The sequence below is a fragment of the Anastrepha obliqua genome, chromosome 2 (assembly GCF_027943255.1).
Source record: "Anastrepha obliqua isolate idAnaObli1 chromosome 2, idAnaObli1_1.0, whole genome shotgun sequence".
Lineage (NCBI taxonomy): Eukaryota > Metazoa > Arthropoda > Insecta > Diptera > Tephritidae > Anastrepha > Anastrepha obliqua.
Genome location: NC_072893.1, coordinates 124,576,494 through 124,596,124, shown reverse-complemented (window position 1 = coordinate 124,596,124; position 19,631 = coordinate 124,576,494). Strand labels below are relative to the sequence as shown.

The 19,631-nt window shown below is 35.9% G+C and overlaps 1 protein-coding gene across 1 annotated transcript in view; it reads right to left on the bottom strand.

Moving 5' to 3' along the window:
• The window catches only part of LOC129237458 (uncharacterized), a 205,043-nt gene that overhangs the window by 128,440 nt on the left and 56,972 nt on the right, over positions 1 to 19,631 (bottom strand). The window contains exons 3-4 of the mRNA XM_054872231.1: positions 1,636 to 1,867; positions 1,173 to 1,341 (exon numbers count right to left, since the gene is read on the bottom strand). Coding sequence (XP_054728206.1) covers positions 1,173 to 1,341; positions 1,636 to 1,867 — 401 coding nt within the window. The remainder of the gene's footprint in view (positions 1 to 1,172; positions 1,342 to 1,635; positions 1,868 to 19,631) is intronic.

The following is a 19,631-nucleotide window of genomic DNA, read 5'->3' as shown; positions in this document are numbered from 1 at the left end:
CATAAGAAATATGAAAACTAAACCATAGAGAATTAAAAAAAAACAACAACAAAATAAATTAAAACAAAACAAGTAAAATTAATAAAAAAAAATAACAAAGAAACTATATTATAAAATAAAGTAATATGAAACAAAAATAAAAAATAAGCAAAACTTAAATTTGAATAAATCAGATTAATAAAAACTACAAACTTTAAGCAGGAATTTTGAAGAAAGTTTACATTTGTTTGAAGTGGTTCAACGTGACTATAAAAAATTATATACAAAATAGCAACAAATCAATGAAAACAGATTCTGTTTTTAATGAAAAGCCGAAATATTATTTTAAAATTTCAATATAAGTTAAATAGAAGAAGAAAAAAAAAACGTATTTAAGAAGAAAAAATAAACTGTTTTCTTCTTAGAGGGATATACAAGCCTGCTTTGAGTTCTGATTCAAAAAAGCAAAAATCAATAGTAATATCTACAAATTACAGCAAAATTGAATTGACTGCTTTCAAACCGACGATTTGGGGATCATACTTTTTAAACACAAAAATTTAGTCGGCGTCAGAATGAGGACCACCATTAATTTCAATATCGAACAAGTTTCCCGGAAGCGAACTGCAAAACAGGCCTGTTTATATAGAAAATCACAAAGAATTTTAACCTAAGCTTTTGTTAGATAATAATTTAAAATAAGTAAAATTATTACGAGATTTTTTTTTCATATACAAAACAGAAATTTAGGACCTTTATACTTTTATTAATATATTAGTTTCTTTTTTATGACAACTCCTGAAATATAATATATATAAGTAGTTAGGTTCCAATTTTCATGAAACGCAGCTGCAAATTAATTACTTGGTTTAATATTCTTCCGAAAAAATCTAAGCTAAATGCTACATAAAAGATGTTCTTGATTTTTATAAACTATACATTCAGAAGCCTTTAAAAAATTAGAAAAAAAATTGTAAAAATAAAGAATTACTAAGCCATGAGGAAATAATTTAACGAATTTGTATAGCAAATTTTTAGTATAGAAAGTGAAACTAAAGCTTAGTAAAAAGAAACGAACGTTGCAGAGAAGTAGCAATGCGGAAAGAGAAAAAATCATTATTGCTTCAGTTTTGTTTTCTTTTTAGTAGATTTAAATTGAAAATGGAGAGCATCTGCAATTATACAGTACTTACGGATATTTGTCAATAGGTAAACCGTCTAACCAGCAACGCTGTCGCAATATGCCCTGCCACAGTTGGACGCCGATAATGCCGAATATGAAGAAGACAAAAAAGCAAAGCAGCAGCACATTGCCGAGCATAGGCAGCGTGTCCAGCAGCAACATGACCAAAATGCGCATACCTAAGATGGGAAAAAGGAAGTAAAAGGTGAATGTTCAAAACGAAGCTGAATTTCAAGTTTTTTTTGCATGCTACAAACTCTTTAATATTTCACAAATTGGGTGCTAAAAAATGTTGCGTATACGCACTGTGGCTCTGCAATACAAATTCGAACTATTTTTTTTGCTATAGCAATGCTTGTGAAACTGAATTCTACTATAAAGCATGAGCTTTCATGCTCTGGCACTTTAGTAGCATTACGATTTTTCATTTTATTTTTGTTTTCTGCTGCTTTGATTCTCCCTACTGTACTTACTTGGTATGCGATTAATCGCTCGCAATGGTCGCAAAACTCTTATCGTTCGTATTGCAGTGAAATTTAAATTATCCACATTCGTAACAGACTCCACTATTCCAGCAACAACTATAAAGAAATCGAGTCGATTCCAAGAGTCTGCCATGTAGGTGTTTTTGCCATACAAGCCCATCGCTATCGCCTTGATAAGCATCTCGATTGTGAAGAAAACCAAAATCATGTCATCAAAGATCTGCAAAAAAGTGATGCAATTTTTTTATATTTTTTTTTTAAGATTATTTCGATAAGTGATTGTTTATAAGTGAGAACTTTTATTTTTAATGCGGAGGTTGTGTATGTGGAAAGTTTGTTTACTTTCTAGTACTTTTTTAACTTTAGTAATTTTTCGAATATTTCAATAATTTTTAGCTTTCAGAAGCTCAACGCTAAAAGCTAATGGGATTGGTTTTTTGGTTCTTTTGAAATAAACATTTATTATTCTATAATAATTTTTTTTCTGTTTCAGAAAATTTTCGATTTTTTTTTAGATGTACTTGCATAGTTTTTTTATTTTTTATTATTTTGTTTTGTTTTCGGTGTTTTTAAAAACAAGTTTTTATTAATTGTTTTTTCAGATTTATTCATTTATAATTAATCCCGGTTTCTTTTTAGTATTTTCATTTTTTCTTGTGGTATGTCACGTGAAAACCTGAGTGGCTTGTTGGTTTTTGCAAAATGATGTGTTAACATTTTTTTTCAGTTTTAGAAAATTTTCGAAATATTGTTTTCTTTCATATTTACTACCAGATTTTTTTTAATTTTTGAAATATTGTATATTATATTTTTCTTTCAGATTTTTCTGAAATTTGTTTTTCAAGTTTAGAAAATTGTCGAAATATTTTGTTTTTCAGAGTTGCTTCTAAGTTTTGTTGTTGTAGCAGCATAAACATATGAGGTACCACCTTCTACCCCACCAAATATTAACGGACAAACTCTCTCACTATCACCCAGCGCAAAGTACTTAGGGGTAATTCTGGACTCCAAACTAAGCTGGAAATTAAATGTTGAAGAACGGGTAAGGAAGGCGGAAATTGCTTTATATGCCTGTAAACTTATGCTTGGAAGAAGATGGGGTCTTCAACCTAAGCATACATTATGGCTGTATAAGACGGTTATACGACCTATTCTATCGTATGGTTCGGTAGTTTGGTGGAAGGCTCTAGGGAGAGAGTACAATACCAAACTACTCGGCAGAATACAAAGATCAGCCTGGGCAATAACGGTCGGTGCAATAAGATCTTGTTCTAGAGAGGCTCTCAATGCACTGACACACGTTATTCCAATAGACCTACATATTAAGAAGGCGGCAACCGTGAGTGCATTTAGGTTAAACGAAGCGGGTCGCTGGAGAGAAAAAACTTATGGTCATGCTAGTCTATTATTGCGACAAATTCAGTTAATCTCGGTGAGAACTGACTACATCGTCCCGATGGTAACTTTCAATAGGAATTTTGCCACTCTCTTTCCAACTAAGGAAGAATGAAATAAGGGATTCTCTCTAAGCAACTTCGACACCACAGTCAATACGGATGGAAGTAAAATGAACTGTGGTGTTGGAGCTGGTATATATTCTCACAGACTTAAAATTGAGAAATCTGTGCGTCTCCCTAATACCAGCAGTGTCTTCCAGGCGGAAGTACTGGCGATTGGGGAAGCTTGCAGGCTACTAATCGCAGATTTCTCTTTTAAGGGTAATATCGCTATTCTCTCGGATAGCCAAGCTGTAATCCAGGCACTGGGTTCGGCCACAACAACCTCCAAAGTGGTGGAACAAAGTAGGAATAGCCTCACCATCTTGAGTGAAAACCATAAAGTTACCTTAATCTGGGTCCCGGGACATCGGAACATTGAAGGTAACGAAAAAGCCGATGAACTGGCAAGAGGGGGATCTGCCATGAATAACGCTCGTGCAGAATCGGTACTCACACCATTAGGTGCAGTCAAGAGCACAATTTCCCAAAAATACCTCCGAGTCGCTGACTGTAGGTGGAAAGTCCAGACGAAATGCAAAATCAGCAGCACGTTATGGCCCACCTATAACCTCAAGCAATCGTCGGCATTAATAAGAATGAAACGACGGGACGTCTGGAGACTAACGGCAGTCATAACTGGCTTTTGGTCTATCGGAAAATAAGCAGCCAAAATGGGTATCCCTCACAATACATACTGTCACAGTTGTAAACAACCGGAGAAAAAGGAGACAATCTTCCATTTCCTCTGTGAATGCCCTGCCCTATGGAAGGACAGAATGTTAACCCTGGGCCAACCACTGTTCGAGAATCTCGAACAAGTATCTGGCTTAGACGTTAACAACCTAATAAGGTTCCTTAACCGCACAGACTGGATATAGTTATGCTGTAAAAAACCGTTAAACAAGTTGGCAACGAGGATGTGGCAACAAAATGGCGCGAAAGCGCTAGTTGGATTCTGGAAGAATCACCACTTTAACCAACCAATCAACCAGCATAAACATTCCCCATATTTACATATGGGGAATGCTGCTGGAGTGACAGTCCTTGGCCGGATATAAATCCGGGTCGTTTCAGTAACGTAGAACTGACTGTCGTGGAAACGAATTTTTTTTGTCTTTTTTGTTGGCTTATTTTTATTTTTTGGCTTGTTTAAAACCATCCATAATTTTTTTTTTCAGTTTCAGTAAATTTTTGAAATATCTTTTTTAGATTTTTTTCCAGATTTTTTTCCAGTTTCCAAAAAAGGTTTGAAGTATACATGTTTTTCAAATTTTGTCATTTAATTCCAGATTGTTTTTAAATTTTTTTTGAGTTTTTCTTATTGTTATTTTTTGATTTTTTTTAAAACAAGCATTTAATGGGTTTTCCAATAAGTGGTGTTATAATACTGTGGGCAAAAAGTAAGGTGAATTTGGTTGTAAAATGAAAAATCTTTATTTATTCTTGTAAATCAATTTCATCCCCTTCAAAATAATCCCCTCTCGATCAAATACACTTATGCCAACGGTTTTTCCAATCCCCGAAACATGCCAAATAGTCCATTTCCGGTATAGCCATCAGCACCTTCTTCGATTCAGCTTTTATCTCCTCAATTGACTCGAAACGCGTTCCCCGGAGTGGTCTCTTGAGTTTTGGGGATAGCCAGAAGTCACACGGAGCCAAATCAGGCGCATATGGGGGTTGCGGAACGATATGCGTGGAATTTTTGGCGAAATGGTCACGAAGACCGAGTGCAGTGTGAGACGGTGCATTATCGTGATGCAAAAACCAAGAGTTGTTGGCCCATAATTCTGGTCTTTTTAGACGAATTGCTTCACGTAAACGACGCATAACGCTCAAAAAATATTCCTTATTAACAGTTCGGCCAGGTGGAAGGAATTCATAGTCCACCACGCCACGAAAATCGAAAAAAACTGTTATCATGACCTTTATTTTTGAACGACTTTGACGTGTTCTTTTCGGTCTGGCCTCGCCTTTAGCACGATATTCGCTTGATTGGTCGGTTGTTTCAGGGTCGTAAGCACAAATCCAAGTCTCATCTCCCGTAATGATGCATTTGAGCTTCTCCTGATAGTCTGAAAGCATTGTTTCACACATATCAACGCGACGACTTTTTTCCAAGAAATTGAGAGTTTTCGGTACCAAACGAGATTTGACTTTTCGTAGGCCCAAATGGTCTTTCAAAATGGTTTTCACAGATCCTTCTGATATTCCGATCATATCAGTAAGGGCTTTAACAGTCAACCGACGATTTTTGAGCACTAACTCCTTCACTTTATTGACGTGTTGGTCATCTGTTGACGTCGATGGTCGTCCGGAGCGCTCCAAGTCATCAACACGTTCTCGACACTCTTTGAAGTCTTTGTACCACTTATAAACATTTTTCTGCGACATGGTCGAATCACCAAATGCCTTCTGCAACATGCTAAATGTTTCCGCAGCCGAAATTTCATTCCGCAAACAAAATTTGATGGCACTTCTCTGCTCAATCAAATCAGACATTGTAAAAATCGAAAAATGCACGCTTGGTCGTTTGGTAAACACAAGCGTAAATATATTGCTGATAATTACAATATATTCACATGAAAGTTGGCCCAGATGTTATTAACAATGCTGTCAACTCATGAAAAAAATAACTAGATCGAAATTTTAATCCCGCGAACTTTGACAAATAAATTCACCTTACTTTTTGCCCACAGTATTATCTTTTCCCGTAAAAGTGGTTTCGTTGTTTGTGTAGCACGTAGCGCCGACTTGTTCAAAATAAACGTTGTCCAGATCAATACCATCCAATTCCGGCCATAAAAAATCGTTAATCATCTCTCGATAGCGCAATCCATTCACCGTAACTGTTGCTCCAGCTTCATTTTCGAAAAAGTGAGGTCCAATGACTCCGCCGGACCATAAACTGCACTAAACAGTCACACGTTGAGGATACAGAGGCTTTTCAACAATAACTTTTGGATTTTCTGAGCCCCAGATCCATCGAGGTGGAAATGAGCCTCATCACTCAAAATCATTTTCATGCACTTCAATGACCCAATCAGCCAAGCCCCGACGTTGTTGATGATATTTATGTAAAATACGGTGCAATGACGTTTGTGGAACGCCTAATTCCAAAGAACGACGAGGAATGGACAAACCTGGGTTTTCTTTAACACTTTCGGCTACAACAGCAATATTTTCGGCTGTTCACATCACTAACTTGTCCCAACAGTTCGCGATGACCCAAAAATGTTCGAGTTTTACGAACCATCTCTGCCAAATTTTCACCATTTTTATAGTGAATTTTAATAATTTCAATGTGTTGTTTAAACGTGTATCTTTCCAGTTTTATTAATGGCGTAGTTTTTACTTGTTAAATATCAAAAAATGGCAGCTTCAAAATAACACCTGTTATTGGAAAACCTTTTATTATTATAATTTATTCTTTCAGTTTCAGAAAATGTTTGAGATAGTTTTTTTTAAGACTTTGTTCCAGATTTTTTTTATATTTGTTTTTCACAATTTTCGAGATAATTTTTTTTTCAGCTTTACTTCCATAGTTGTTTTTTTTTTATTTTTTATTTGTAAATAGTATCGGTTTCTTCCTAGTTTTTTCTTATTTTTATTGTTGCACGTTACGTTTATAATTTTATATATTTTTTTAATAAAGACCGAAATGGACTGTGGTCTGTTGTTGAGAATTTTTTTTTTTAATTTCGTGGCTTATGCTTATTTATTTAATTTAATTTAATTAAATTGAATTTAATTTAATTGTTTTTTTTTTTAGTTTTTTTTTTATATATTATTTTATGTTATTTCATTTTACTTTTTTTTCATCCCAAGAAAGGAGTGATTTACATTAATTGGCGACAGCTTTGCTGCAAGCCAATAATTTATAAAAGGTACAAATATTACAATTAAATAAATGTTTATAAATATTATATAAAATAGTTAAAAATTTTACAAACAAGAAAAACGTTTACTGTAAAAAGTTTCTGACTATATGACAAGAAATGAGTAAAGCTGCCTTCTGCATATCGAAAATTAAATATTCTGGGAGTTGAAGAGTTCTCACGTTGTCTGCTAAGTTTTTATGCACTAGTCCGTGCGCTGAGATGATAATTGGTAGTATGTGCACCTTCCTTAGCTTCCACTGGCGTTTGACATTAATGCCTAAGTCAGAATATTTGGATATTTTTTCTGCATTTGGTTTTTGCATGTTTTTGTTTAGAGGAACAGCAATATCAACAATATAACCAGTCGCTGAGATCTATCAATCAGGAAAATATCTGGCCTTTTGTAGTCTCTTGTTAAAATTGTTCGGTCATGATTTTATTTTACTTTATTTTATTTTATTTTATTTTATTTTATTTTATTTTATTTTATTTTATTTTATTTTATTTTATTTTATTTTATTTTCTTTTATTTTATTTTATTTTTTATTTGAGCTTAATCCATCTCGGCTATTGCCGGAGATTACACATCCCGGATAAAATTTTCAAGGGATTGTGCTCTGGTGGAGCGTAGTCCAAGTTCTACGCCCATGCGATTGCTATTGCTTAAATATTTAAAAATCTACGAACTATTGCACATGTGTCCAGTATGGTCGACTTCTGCATGTCTTCTAAGAGGTGTTGGCAGTCATACTTTTTCAAGTTTTTTATTAAATGCTTAGGCACTAATCCAGTGGACGATATAATTATTGGAATTATATTCACTTCCCTCGCTTTGTACATACGTTTCAGTTCTATGGCCAAAGCTGCATACTTCGATACTTTGGTGGAGCATGTGCTTTGGGTGTTGCGATTAAGGGGCACCGCTATATCGATTCCTTCGATTGTTTTATTTATCTTGTCGAACAAGATGATGTCAGGTTTGTTGGCAGCTGCGGTTTGATCTGTGGAAATAAATCTGTCCCAGTACAGTTTAAAATTTGCATTGTCCAATATTGCCTTTGGTTCATATTTAAAATACAAGACTTCTGCTTGTAAGAGACCGTGTTTTACCGCAAGTTGTTGGTGGAGGATCTTTGCTATATTGTTATGTCTCATGACATATTCACGGGGGGCAAGTACGCTACATCCAGCAATTACATGGTCGATTGTTTCGCCGTAAATGCCGCACCTTCGGCATCTATCTTCTATTGCCTCGCCATGTATCGACCTTCGGAAATTCCTTGTTGGAATAACTCGGTCTTGGATAGCGATTGCGAAACCTTCTGTTTCAGAAAATAGCTTTCCTTTTTTCAACCATAAATTGGATGACTGTGCGTCTATCCATTCCATTTCGAGATCATGCGGATGGGCACCGTGTATTGTTTTTGCCTTCCATGCTGAGATCATTTCTGCGGGGGATTTAACCCCCTCAGGTACTGGGAAATTCTGCTCCATCAAACTGAGCGGGGTAAAGCCATTATCTGCCCTAGCGATAGCTTTAAATAGATAGGACTCGCTGCTTATTTTATTTTATTTTATTTTATTTTATTTTATTTTATTTTATTTTATTTTATTTTATTTTATTTTATTTTATTTTATTTTATATTATTTTATTTTATTTTATTTTATTTTATTTTATTTTATTTTATTTTATTTTATTTTATTTTATTTTATTTTATTTTATTTTATTTTATTTTATTTTATTTTATTTTATTTTATTTTATTTTATTTTATTTTATTTATAGAGCTTAATCCATCTCGGCTATTGCCGGAGATTACACATCCCGGATAAAATTTTCAAGGGATTGTGCTCTGGTGGAGCGTAGTCCAAGTTCTACGCCCATGCGATTGCTATTGCTTAAATATTTAAAAACCTACGAACTATTGCACATGTGTCCAGTATGGTCGACTTCTGCATGTCTTCTAAGAGGTGTTGGCAGTCATACTTCTTCAAGTTTTTTTTTAAATGCTTAGGTACTAATCCAGTGGAAGATATAATTATTGGTATTATATTCACTTCCCTCGCTTTGTACATCCGTTTAAGCTCTATGGCCAAAGCCGCATACTTCGATACTTTGGTGGAGTATGTGCTTTGTATGTTGCGATTAAGGGGCACCGCTATATCGATTACTTCGATCGTTTTATTTATCTTGTCGAACAAGATAATGTAAGGTTTGTTGGCAGCTGCTGTTTGATCTGTGGATATAAATCTGTCCCAGTACAGTTTAAAACTCGCATTTTCCAATATTGGCTTTGGTTCATATTTAAAATACAAGACTTCTTCTTGTAAGAGACTGTGTTTTATCGCAAGTTGTTGGTGGAGAATCTTTGCTATATTGTTATGTCTCATGACATATTCACGGGGGGCAAGTACACTACATCCAGCAATTATATGGTCGATTGTTTCGCCGTAAATGCCGCACCTTCGGCATCTATCTTCTATTGCCTCGCCATGTATCGACCTTCGGAAATTCCTTGTTGAGATAACTCGGTCTTGGATAGCGATTGCGAAACCTTCTGTTTCAGAAAATAGCTTTCCTTTTTTCAACCATAAATTGGATGATTGTGCGTCTATCCATTCCATTTCGAGATCATGCGGATGGGCACCGTGTATTGTTTTTGCCTTCCATGCTGCGATCATTTCTGCTGGGGATTTAACCCCCTCAGGTACTGGGAAATCCTGGTCCATCAGACTTAGCGGGGTAAAGCCGTTATCTGCCATAGCTATAGCTTTAAATAGATGGGACTCGCTGCTTAGAAAATATGTACGTAGCTTTAAAGTTTGCGAGAAGTGTAGACGCGCTATATTAATGATTCCTCTCCCACCAACGTTTCGAGGAAGGGATATTCTTTCCACAGCGCTTTGAGGGTAATGGCTTTGGAACTTTGTAAATGTGGTGCGTATCAGCGTTTCAATCCGAAGGATGTCTGTCTGAGACCATTTTATTACTCCAAACGAGTAAGTCAAAAGAGGTATGGCCCAGGTATTGATTGCTTTGCATTTGTTTCCACTATTCAAACTCGTTTTTAATACTGCTTTCAAACGTGCCTCAAATTTGTTCATGAGGCTTCGCTTTACTAGCGTGTGGTTGATTCCTTTAAGTTGCAGAAATCCTAAATATTTATAAGATTCGCTGCTATGCAAGTTGTCTATAATAATATTTTGATCTACTGCGTAGTATTCTTCAAGCTGACCTCTGGTCAAGTGTATTATTTTGCGCTTATCTGTTCCAAATTCCATTCTCACGTCATCGCTAAAAGCTTTAGTGGCATCTATGAGCTCATAAAGCTTATGCTTTTTGTTTGCGTACAGTTTCAAGTCGTCAACAAACAGAAGATGGTTGAACGTGTGCTCTCTTACTTCCGTTTTGAGAATAAAGCCATTTTGTTTAAGTGTGAGAAGCCTGCTAAGTGGATTGAGACCAATGCAGAACCATAGGGGGCTTAAGGCATCCCCTTGGAATATACCACGTTTGATTGAAATCTGTTTTGAAACAGTTCCATTTAGAACCAGTTTTGTATTCTACTTGCTCATTATGCGGCCCAAGAGGGCAACAGTGTCAGCATCGATTTTGTATATTCTTAATATCTCTAATAGGTAATCATGCGGCATTGAATCAGAAGCTTTGTTGTAGTCAATAAATGCGACGCTTAAATTCCGCCTTCTTCTCAGAGCTACTCCTGTGATTACAGTGCCTATAATAAGCTGATCTTTACAGCCCATTGTGCGCTTCCTGCAACCTTTCTGTTCTTCACATAAAATGCTGTTACTTTCACAGTGTTCATATATTCGGTTAGCGATTATTTTCGTCAAGAGTTTGTATGTCGTGCTTAAGCAAGTAATTGGGCGGTATCTTGCTGGATCAGCAGATGGTGCGTCCTTTGGAAGAAGATAAGTTACTCCGGCAGTGAGAAATTCTGGTATAGCAGCTATATTTTTCAGTAGCTCGTTGTAGCATCTTGCGAGTGCTTCGTGCATTACTGAGAGCTTTTTAAGCCAGATGTTGTGTAGCTGGTCTAGGCCAGGGGATTTCCAGTTAGCTGAAGTACATATATTATTCTTTATTTCTTCTGCTGTTATGTAGTAGAAGTGCATTGGTGCAACGTTATCCGTTTTTTCTTTTTCTTTGGCTAACCAATTCGCATCAGCATTGAAGTGTTTTGCTTGTGCCCATATTTTCTCCCAAAACTGCTCTAACTCTTGTTGTTGTGGGTACTTTCCTATCAATTATCTCTGATAATTGGTCAAGACCCACAGTCTGAGGCTTAAGCGGCGTGATGATTCTAGATACATGCCTTAATAACCTTTTAGACTTAGCCCCATTTTTAAATGAAGTAAGCCTCCCTATAGATTCTCTTAGACCGGCAATTCGTGTTTCGAGTCTTCTTTGCCACCTGGGGACTACTGGCGTTTTTTGCGTTGTTTTATTTTTAAATGTCTGTACCTTTGGGTGCTTGCCCAGTAATCGTGCAGTAGTAAGAGCAGAAACATAAAAGAGAGTGTTAACATATTCCAAGTTGGTGCTATTGGCGACATATGCTGGCAGAATTTTCGAGTTAAGAGTTTTAACCACTTCGCTTAATTTTTCCGATTCGCCTAATCGGGGTATCCTTGGTCTTAGCAAAGGATTCATACCTTCATAATTCGCCAGATAATTAAGGAAAATATCTTTCACCTCCCGTTCTTCATTCGTTTCTGGACCATCGCTTTCAATATATTATTTTATTTTATGTTATTTTATTTTATTTTATTTTATTTTATTTTATTTTATTTTATTTTATTTTATTTTATTTTATTTTATTTTATTTTATTTTATTTTATTTTATTTTATTTTATTTTATTTTATTTTATTTTATTTTATTTTATTTTATTTTATTTTATTTTATTTTATTTTATTTTATTTTATTTTATTTTATTTTATTTTATTTTATCTTATTTTATTTTATTTTATTTTATTTTATTTTTGAGATTAATCCATCTCTGCTATTGCCGGAGAATACACATCCCGGATAAAATTTTCAAGGGATTGTGCTCTGGTGGAGCGTAGTCCAAGTTCTACGCCCATGCGATTACTATTGCTTAAATATTTAAAAATCTACGAACAATTGCACATGTGTCCAGTATGGTCGACTTCTGCATGTCTTCTAAGAGGTGCTGGCAGTCATACTTCTTCAAGTTTTTTATTAAATGCTTGGGCACTAATTCAGGGGACGATATAATTATTGGAATTATATTCACTTCCCTCGCTTTGTACATCCGTTTCAGTTCTATGGCCAAAGCTGCATACTTCGATATTTTGGTGGAGTATGTGCTTTGGATGTTGCGATTAAGGGGCACCGCTATATCGATTACTTCGATCGTTTTATTTGTCTTGTCGAACAAGATAATGTAAGGTTTGTTGGCAGCTGCTGTTTGATCTGCTGATATAAATCTATCCCAGTACAGTTTAAAACTCGCATTTTCCAATATTGGCTTTGGTTCGTATTTAAAATACAAGACTTCTGCTTGTAAGAGACCGTCTTTTATCGCAGGTTGTTGTTGGAGGATCCTTGCTATATTGTTATGTCTCATGACATATTCACGGGGGGCAAGTACGCTACATCCAGCAATTAAATGGTCGATTGTTACACCGTAAATGCCGCACCTTCGGCACCTATCTTCTATTGCCTTGCCATGTATTGACCTTCGGAAACTCCGTGTTGGAATAACTCGGTCTTGGATAGCGATTGCGAAACCTTTTGTTTCAGAAAATAGCTTTCCTCTTTTCAACCATAAATTGGATAATTGTGCGTCTATCCATTCCATTTCGAGATCATGGGGATGGGCACCGTGTATTATTTTTGCCTTCCATGCTGCGATCATTTCTGCTGGGGATTTAACCCCCTCAGGTACTGGGAAATCCTGCTCCATCAGACTTAGCAGGCAAAGCCATTATCTGCCATAGCGATAGCTTTAAACAGATGAGACTCGCTGCTTAGAAAATATGTACGTAGCTTTAAAGTTTGCGAGAAGTGTCGACGGGCTATATTGATGATTCCTCTCCCACCAACGTTTCGAGGAAGCGATATTCTTTCCACAGCGCTTTGAGGGTAATGACTTTGGAACTTTGTAAAAGTGGTGCGTATCAGCGTTTCAATCCGAAGGATATCTGTCTGATACCATTTTGTTACTCCAAACGAGTATGTCAAAAGAGGTATGGCCCAGGTATTAATTGCTTTGTATTTGTTTCCATTGTTTAGACTAGTTTTTAATACAGCTTTCAGTCGTGCCTCAAATTTGTTGATGAGGTTTTGGTTTACTAGCGTGTGGTTGATTCCTTTAAGTTGCAGAAATCCTAAATATTTATAAGATTCGCTGCTATGCAAGTTGTCTATAATAATATTTTGATCTACTGCGTAGTATTCTTCAAGCTGACCTCTGGTCAAGTGTATTATTTTGCACTTATCTGTTCCAAATTCCATTCCCACGTCATCGCTAAAAGCTTTAGTGGCATCTATCAGCTCATAAAGCTTATGCTTTTTGTTTGCGTACAGTTTCAAGTCGTCAACAAACAGAAGATGGTTGAACGTGTGCTCTCTTACTTCCGTTTTGAGAATAAAGCCATTTTGTTTAAGTGTGAGAAGCCTGCTAAGTGGATTGAGACCAATGCAGAACCATAGGGGGCTTAAGGCATCCCCTTGGAATATACCACGTTTGATTGAAATCTGTTTTGAAACAGTTCCATTTAGAACCAGTTTTGTATTCTACTTGCTCATTATGCGGCCCAAGAGGGCAACAGTGGCAGCATCGATTTTGTATATTCTTAATATGTCTAATAGGTAGTCATGCGGCATTGAATCAGAAGCTTTTTTGTAGTCAATAAATGCGACGCTTAAATTCCGCCTTCTTCTCAGAGCTACTCCTGTGATTACAGTGCCTATAATAAGCTGATCTTTACAGCCCATTGTGCGCTTCCTGCAACCTTTCAGTTCTTCACTTAAAATGCTGTTAATTTCACAGTGTTCATATATTCGGTTAGCGATAATTTTCATCAAGAGTTTGTATGTCGTGCTCAAGCAAGTAATTGGGCGGTATTTTGTTGGATCAGCAGATGGTACGTCCTTTGGAAGAAGATAGGTTACTCCGGCGGTGAGAAATTCTGGGATGGCAGCTATATTCTTCAGTAGCTCATTGTAGCATCTTGCGAGTGCTTCATGCATTACTGAGAGCTTCTTAAGACAGATGTTGTGTAGCTGGTCTAGGCCAGGGGATTTCCAGTTAGCAGAAGTACATATATTATTCTTTATTTCTTCCACTGTTATGTCGTAAAAGTGCATTGGTGCTACGTTATCTGCTTTTTCTGTTTCTTTGGCTAACCAATTCGCATCAGCATGGAAGTGTTTTGCTTGTGCCCATATTTTCTCCCAAAACTGCTCCAAGTCTTGTTGTTGTGGATATGATGTCTGAGGTTCTGCATTGTTGTTTTGTTGCAGATTTCTATAAAAGCTCTTATTTTATTTTATTTTTTCATTTTATTTGAGCTTAATCCATCTCGGCTATTGCCGGAGATTACACATCCCGGATTACATTTTCAAGGGATTGTGCTTTGGTGGAGCGTAGTCCAAATTCTACGCCCATGCGATTACTATTGCTTAAATATTTAAAAATCTACGAACAATTGCACATGTGTCCAGTATGGTCGACTTCTGCATGTCTTCTAAGAGGTATTGGCGGTCATTCTTCTTCAAGTTTTTTATTATTTTATTTTAATTTATTTTATTTATATTGTTTATTTTATATATTTCTTCATTCCTTGGAAATATAAAAATGAATAATTTGAATACATTAGCTAAGGCTATGGGCCTAATTTATGGTTATTGAAAATACATTTTCTTTTTAATTTTTGTGATACGAATACCAGGCGAATTTTTTAAATTTGATCGCCAAATTTGGAAAAATCTTGTTTTTTATACCTAAAATATTCTCAATTTACGGAATTTTGTTCGAAAAGTTTTAAAAATACTTATTTTGATGCGTTGTTATAAGCTTGTAGAATTTGTTTTTGTAATTTGAAAATGCTGAAAGTTGGTATATGGAAAATTTTGTTTTTTAGCGCTAAATTTTTTGAGAGTTATTCTAAGATAAGAAGAATTATCCAAAGTTATTTCTGTGCAATAGCAACACTTTATATGAAACAGTATTAACCGAACTTCAGCGGAAAAAAACGCCAAAACGGAAATCAACAATTGGACTTATCATCGACTTGGCTAAAGAACTTGGCATATACTCACCAGTAATCTCAGAAAAAGAAGACTTCCGGTCCTGGCACATAAGCAAATCTTTTTTCATCTTGGAATTAGAAAAATCCAATAAAAGTGGCACTAGCCCAATAACCTATCAACGCTTATTTTTAGAGCTCACTAACCCTCTACTTGGCGAATGGAACATGATATTTTCTGATGGATCAAAAACTGAGACAAGTACATGCTTCGCAGTCGTGGATTCTTCGGGGAACACTGTCTCAGCAGGCATCCTTCCCCATTTTGCCTCTGTTTACACAGCTGGAGCCACAGCAATCCTGAACGAGCTCATTTCTGTTGAAAACTCAAATCTTAAAACAATTATATGCACGGACAGCAGATCAACAATAGCGTCAATACTGAATATAAGAAATAAAACTATTGTTATTTCCCAAATTCGCAAACTGATCGGCAATAACAACAACATAAAATTAATGTGGGTACCAGGCCACGCAGGCATTAAAGGGAACGAAATAGCGGACGAACGAGCTAAATTAGCCGCCATGGAACCGCTCAAAACATTTAACAAGTTTTCGAAAAAAGACTTCAATAAATAGGTATGTACTCAATTACCTGTATCAAAAACAATTGGTTACATGGGAATCTACACAGCACCAATACACTACATTTAATCCAAACAGGCTAAAACCCGACTATCCATCTTACTGCCGATGCAATGATGTCAAAATGTTTGTTCGGGTACGGCTTGGGCACACGATTGCAAGCCACTCCTATATATTCAACAGAACTAACCGGCCAAACTGCCAGCACTGCCCTACATCACCACTAACATCAATTCATCTTCTCGACAATTGCACACAATTTTCCACAGTAAGGAGCAATATTTTTGGGGACCAAATCCCATCATCACTATTAAAAAATATATGCTACGAAAATATTATAAAAATATCACATTACTTAGCACAGGCCGATTTAAAGAAACTTATTTAACTAATTTACTATAATTTTACCTAGTTTGCCTGTAATTCATTCATAATTCATTTTATAACAAATCAGAGAGCCGAAGGTCCTGGCAGCCAGTGCTCCTATTGTCGTGTTAAAATAATTATATTATAATATTATACCACGTTTGTAAATAAATAAATAAATATTCTAAGATATATACATATATCCTGTCACTTATATATAATTTAGCACCTTTTTGAGTTTTATTTTTATTGTTTTGCTAAATTTTAAAGCGTTAGAGGCAACAAAAATGTAAAAAAATATGAGTTGTATGTAAAAACTGGTCAGATTTCAAGTAACTGTGAAGCTTTTTTCGTTGAGAAATTTGTACTTTTTGTTGTGGTTGTAGTAATATAAACACTTCTCTTACATATATGGGGAAAGCTGCTTCAACATATTTTTTGGTATTATTTTTTTTTGAAATTCTAGAAATATTTTTTATTAATATAAATTTCTAATTTCAGCAAAACCTTTTGCAAATGCTCGTAATCAATTTCAATATTCGAGTGGCAATTACGTGCATTTCTATAAAGTCACTTCGACTTTCATTTTAAATAAACAAAGCTTTAAAGCTATTTGCATTCACCCAGCAAAATGATACTACAGAGTCCCTTGAAAAGACGCCACAATGTCAATTGCTTTTAATATAAATTCCTCTTCAATTCAATTGTGCATTTCTAAAATAAACAGATGGAAAATAATAAAATTTTCTAAATACGCAAAAACTCAATTGTGCCAAAAGTGCACATTCACACACACACACACGCACACACACACACAAATGGGCGCTGAAATAAAATGCAACTTATAATAGCATAAAAGAATATGCACTTAAGTTCATTTCTTCCTCGCATGTGTTTGTGAGTTGTGCTACAACTGTACTTTTTGGTTGTTAAGCTCAACCACAAACGAAACCATTCACGAGCTTTTCCACTTTACTATATACAAAATGTATTTTATATACCATTAACTTTGCTGAGACATACGCACTTATAAATGTAAGCATGTATGTATGTGTATGTATATCTATGAATTTGTGCTGGATATGTGCATGAATGTGAGTGAAAAATAAATTTTTGAAATATGCAAGCGTATACTAAGTATACAGTTAAATGACTGTGTTAGTGTTTGCCCTCATAGGATGCCAGTGAGAAATTGTACTGTGCGCCATTTTTTCATGCATTAGGAACCCCTAATATGACATACAAATAATTTTTAGCAAAAAAAGTCTGCATCATTCATACCTATTTCTGGACAAATACACTTGGACAAGCGCTGTGAGGGACATAGTAAAGGGGGATCGGATTGGAGGTACTTTTTCCAATAGGGTGTTTTGACAGATCAAACTGAGTCCTGTCAAACTAAATGCATAATTTTTTTAGTATTCATTGACATTTCATGGAGGAAAAACTCGCATCTCAACAACTCTTACAATTCGTGCAATTGCATTACGAAAATCAACGCCCTGTGAAAAGTGTTCATTGCGCACTCAATCTAACTTAGCGATGTTCAGCGATGAGGCCCACTTTTGGCTTAATGGCTACGTCAATAAGTAAAATTATCGTATCTGAGCTGAAGAGTAACCCAAAGCCGTTCAGGAACAGGCATTACAACTATTGAAACAAGCGTTTGGCCTATGGGCTGAAGGAATCATCGGCCTATATTTCTTCCAAGACGACATTGTAACAGTGAATGGCGAATGCTGTCGCGCCATGATAAACGACTTTTTGATACCGGAAGTTAAAGCCCGTGATCTCCACAATATTTGGTTCCAAGAAGACGACGCTACTTGCAATACAGCCCGTGAAACAATGGATTCACTGTGTCGTCGTTTCGCTCAGAAATTTATCTCTCGTCTCGGACCAGTGGATTGACAACCAAGATTGTGTGATATAAAACCTTTGGACTTTTATTAGTGGAGGTAAGTAAAGTCAAATCTTCTTCTTAATTAACAAAACGCGTCAGTCGTTTCTTTCTAGTGCTAACCGGCGACATTTGGATACACCAAGTAAAGCCAAGTCCTTCTCCACCTGATCTTTCCAACGCAGAGGAGGCCTACTTTTTCCTCTGCTACCACCAGCCGGTACCGCATCGAATACTTTCAAGGCCAGAGCGTTTGTATCCATTCAGACGACATGACACAGCCCGCGGATCTTTATTTGCTCATGTCTATGTCGTCGTAAAGCTCATATAGCTCATCGTGCTATCGCCTGCGATATTCGCCGTTGCCAACGTGCAAAGGTCTAAGTGCTTTGTGGATAAACCAGTTTCGATTGAGACATTGGAAACCGACATTACTAAAGTTATTCTTGAGTTACCGACCGCAGACCTCCAGCCTCCAGCGAGTCATTAAAAATTGGCGGCTAACATTTGAAATCGATTATTTTGAAAAAATGAATGCCATGAATGTTTCTTTTCAAAAATAATAAAAATTGCCCAATCAGTTTGAATTTTGATTGTTTTATTTCAATTTAAAGTCCAATACCTCTAAATTGATCACCCTTTATTTAAGTGCTTAATATGTGTTGCACCATTTTCAACATGCCTTGAGTTCTTCTACTTCTAATAACTAAACGGCGGAGTTCCTTGCAACCAAACAGCGCACAACATGTGAAGACTAACTGCAAGACATGTCACCGATGCTGTCACATATCCAACTTTGTAAACTTACTGTGAAATAGAAGTTGCAACAGTGTAATTTTTGCTAGAAAAACAGTTTTTTTCTAAAGCTAAGAAATACAGCATGCACAGACTAACTGCAAGACATGTCACCGTTACTGTCGCACATCCAATTTTTTAAGCTTGCACTGCAATAGAAGTTGAAATAGGTAAATAGTTTTTTGGATTACCGTTATTTTCTTTTGCAAAAATATTTTTTTAAAGTACTCCACCACCTGCAAAAGCCCACAATAAAGCTAAAATTTACTGAAGCCCTTCAAAAATTCAAAATTCATTCATAATCAATACTCAGAACAACTGCGCTTACTATTTATTCTACTCTTTCTGTACCTTCAAACCTTTGCATCTTCACATCTCTCTGTGTTCATTCCTGCGCGCTTTACGTGACACTGTCATTGAAATTGCAATTGAATTGTCCTTGTCATTGTTTGGCGCACTTATTACTCTTAGACTTTGTTGTATTTGTAGCTGTCGCTTTGCAATACCCCTCCACAGCTTGACTAGAACAGCTCGCTGAGGACTACTTTCAGTTGCTCTGCACTCATTCACTTAGCAGTCGCCGTTGCCTTGTCTTCGACGCACTTGCACAGTTTTTCTTTGTGTTTTGCCAACCTCTTGTTTTGCTTTGCAACAACAACTG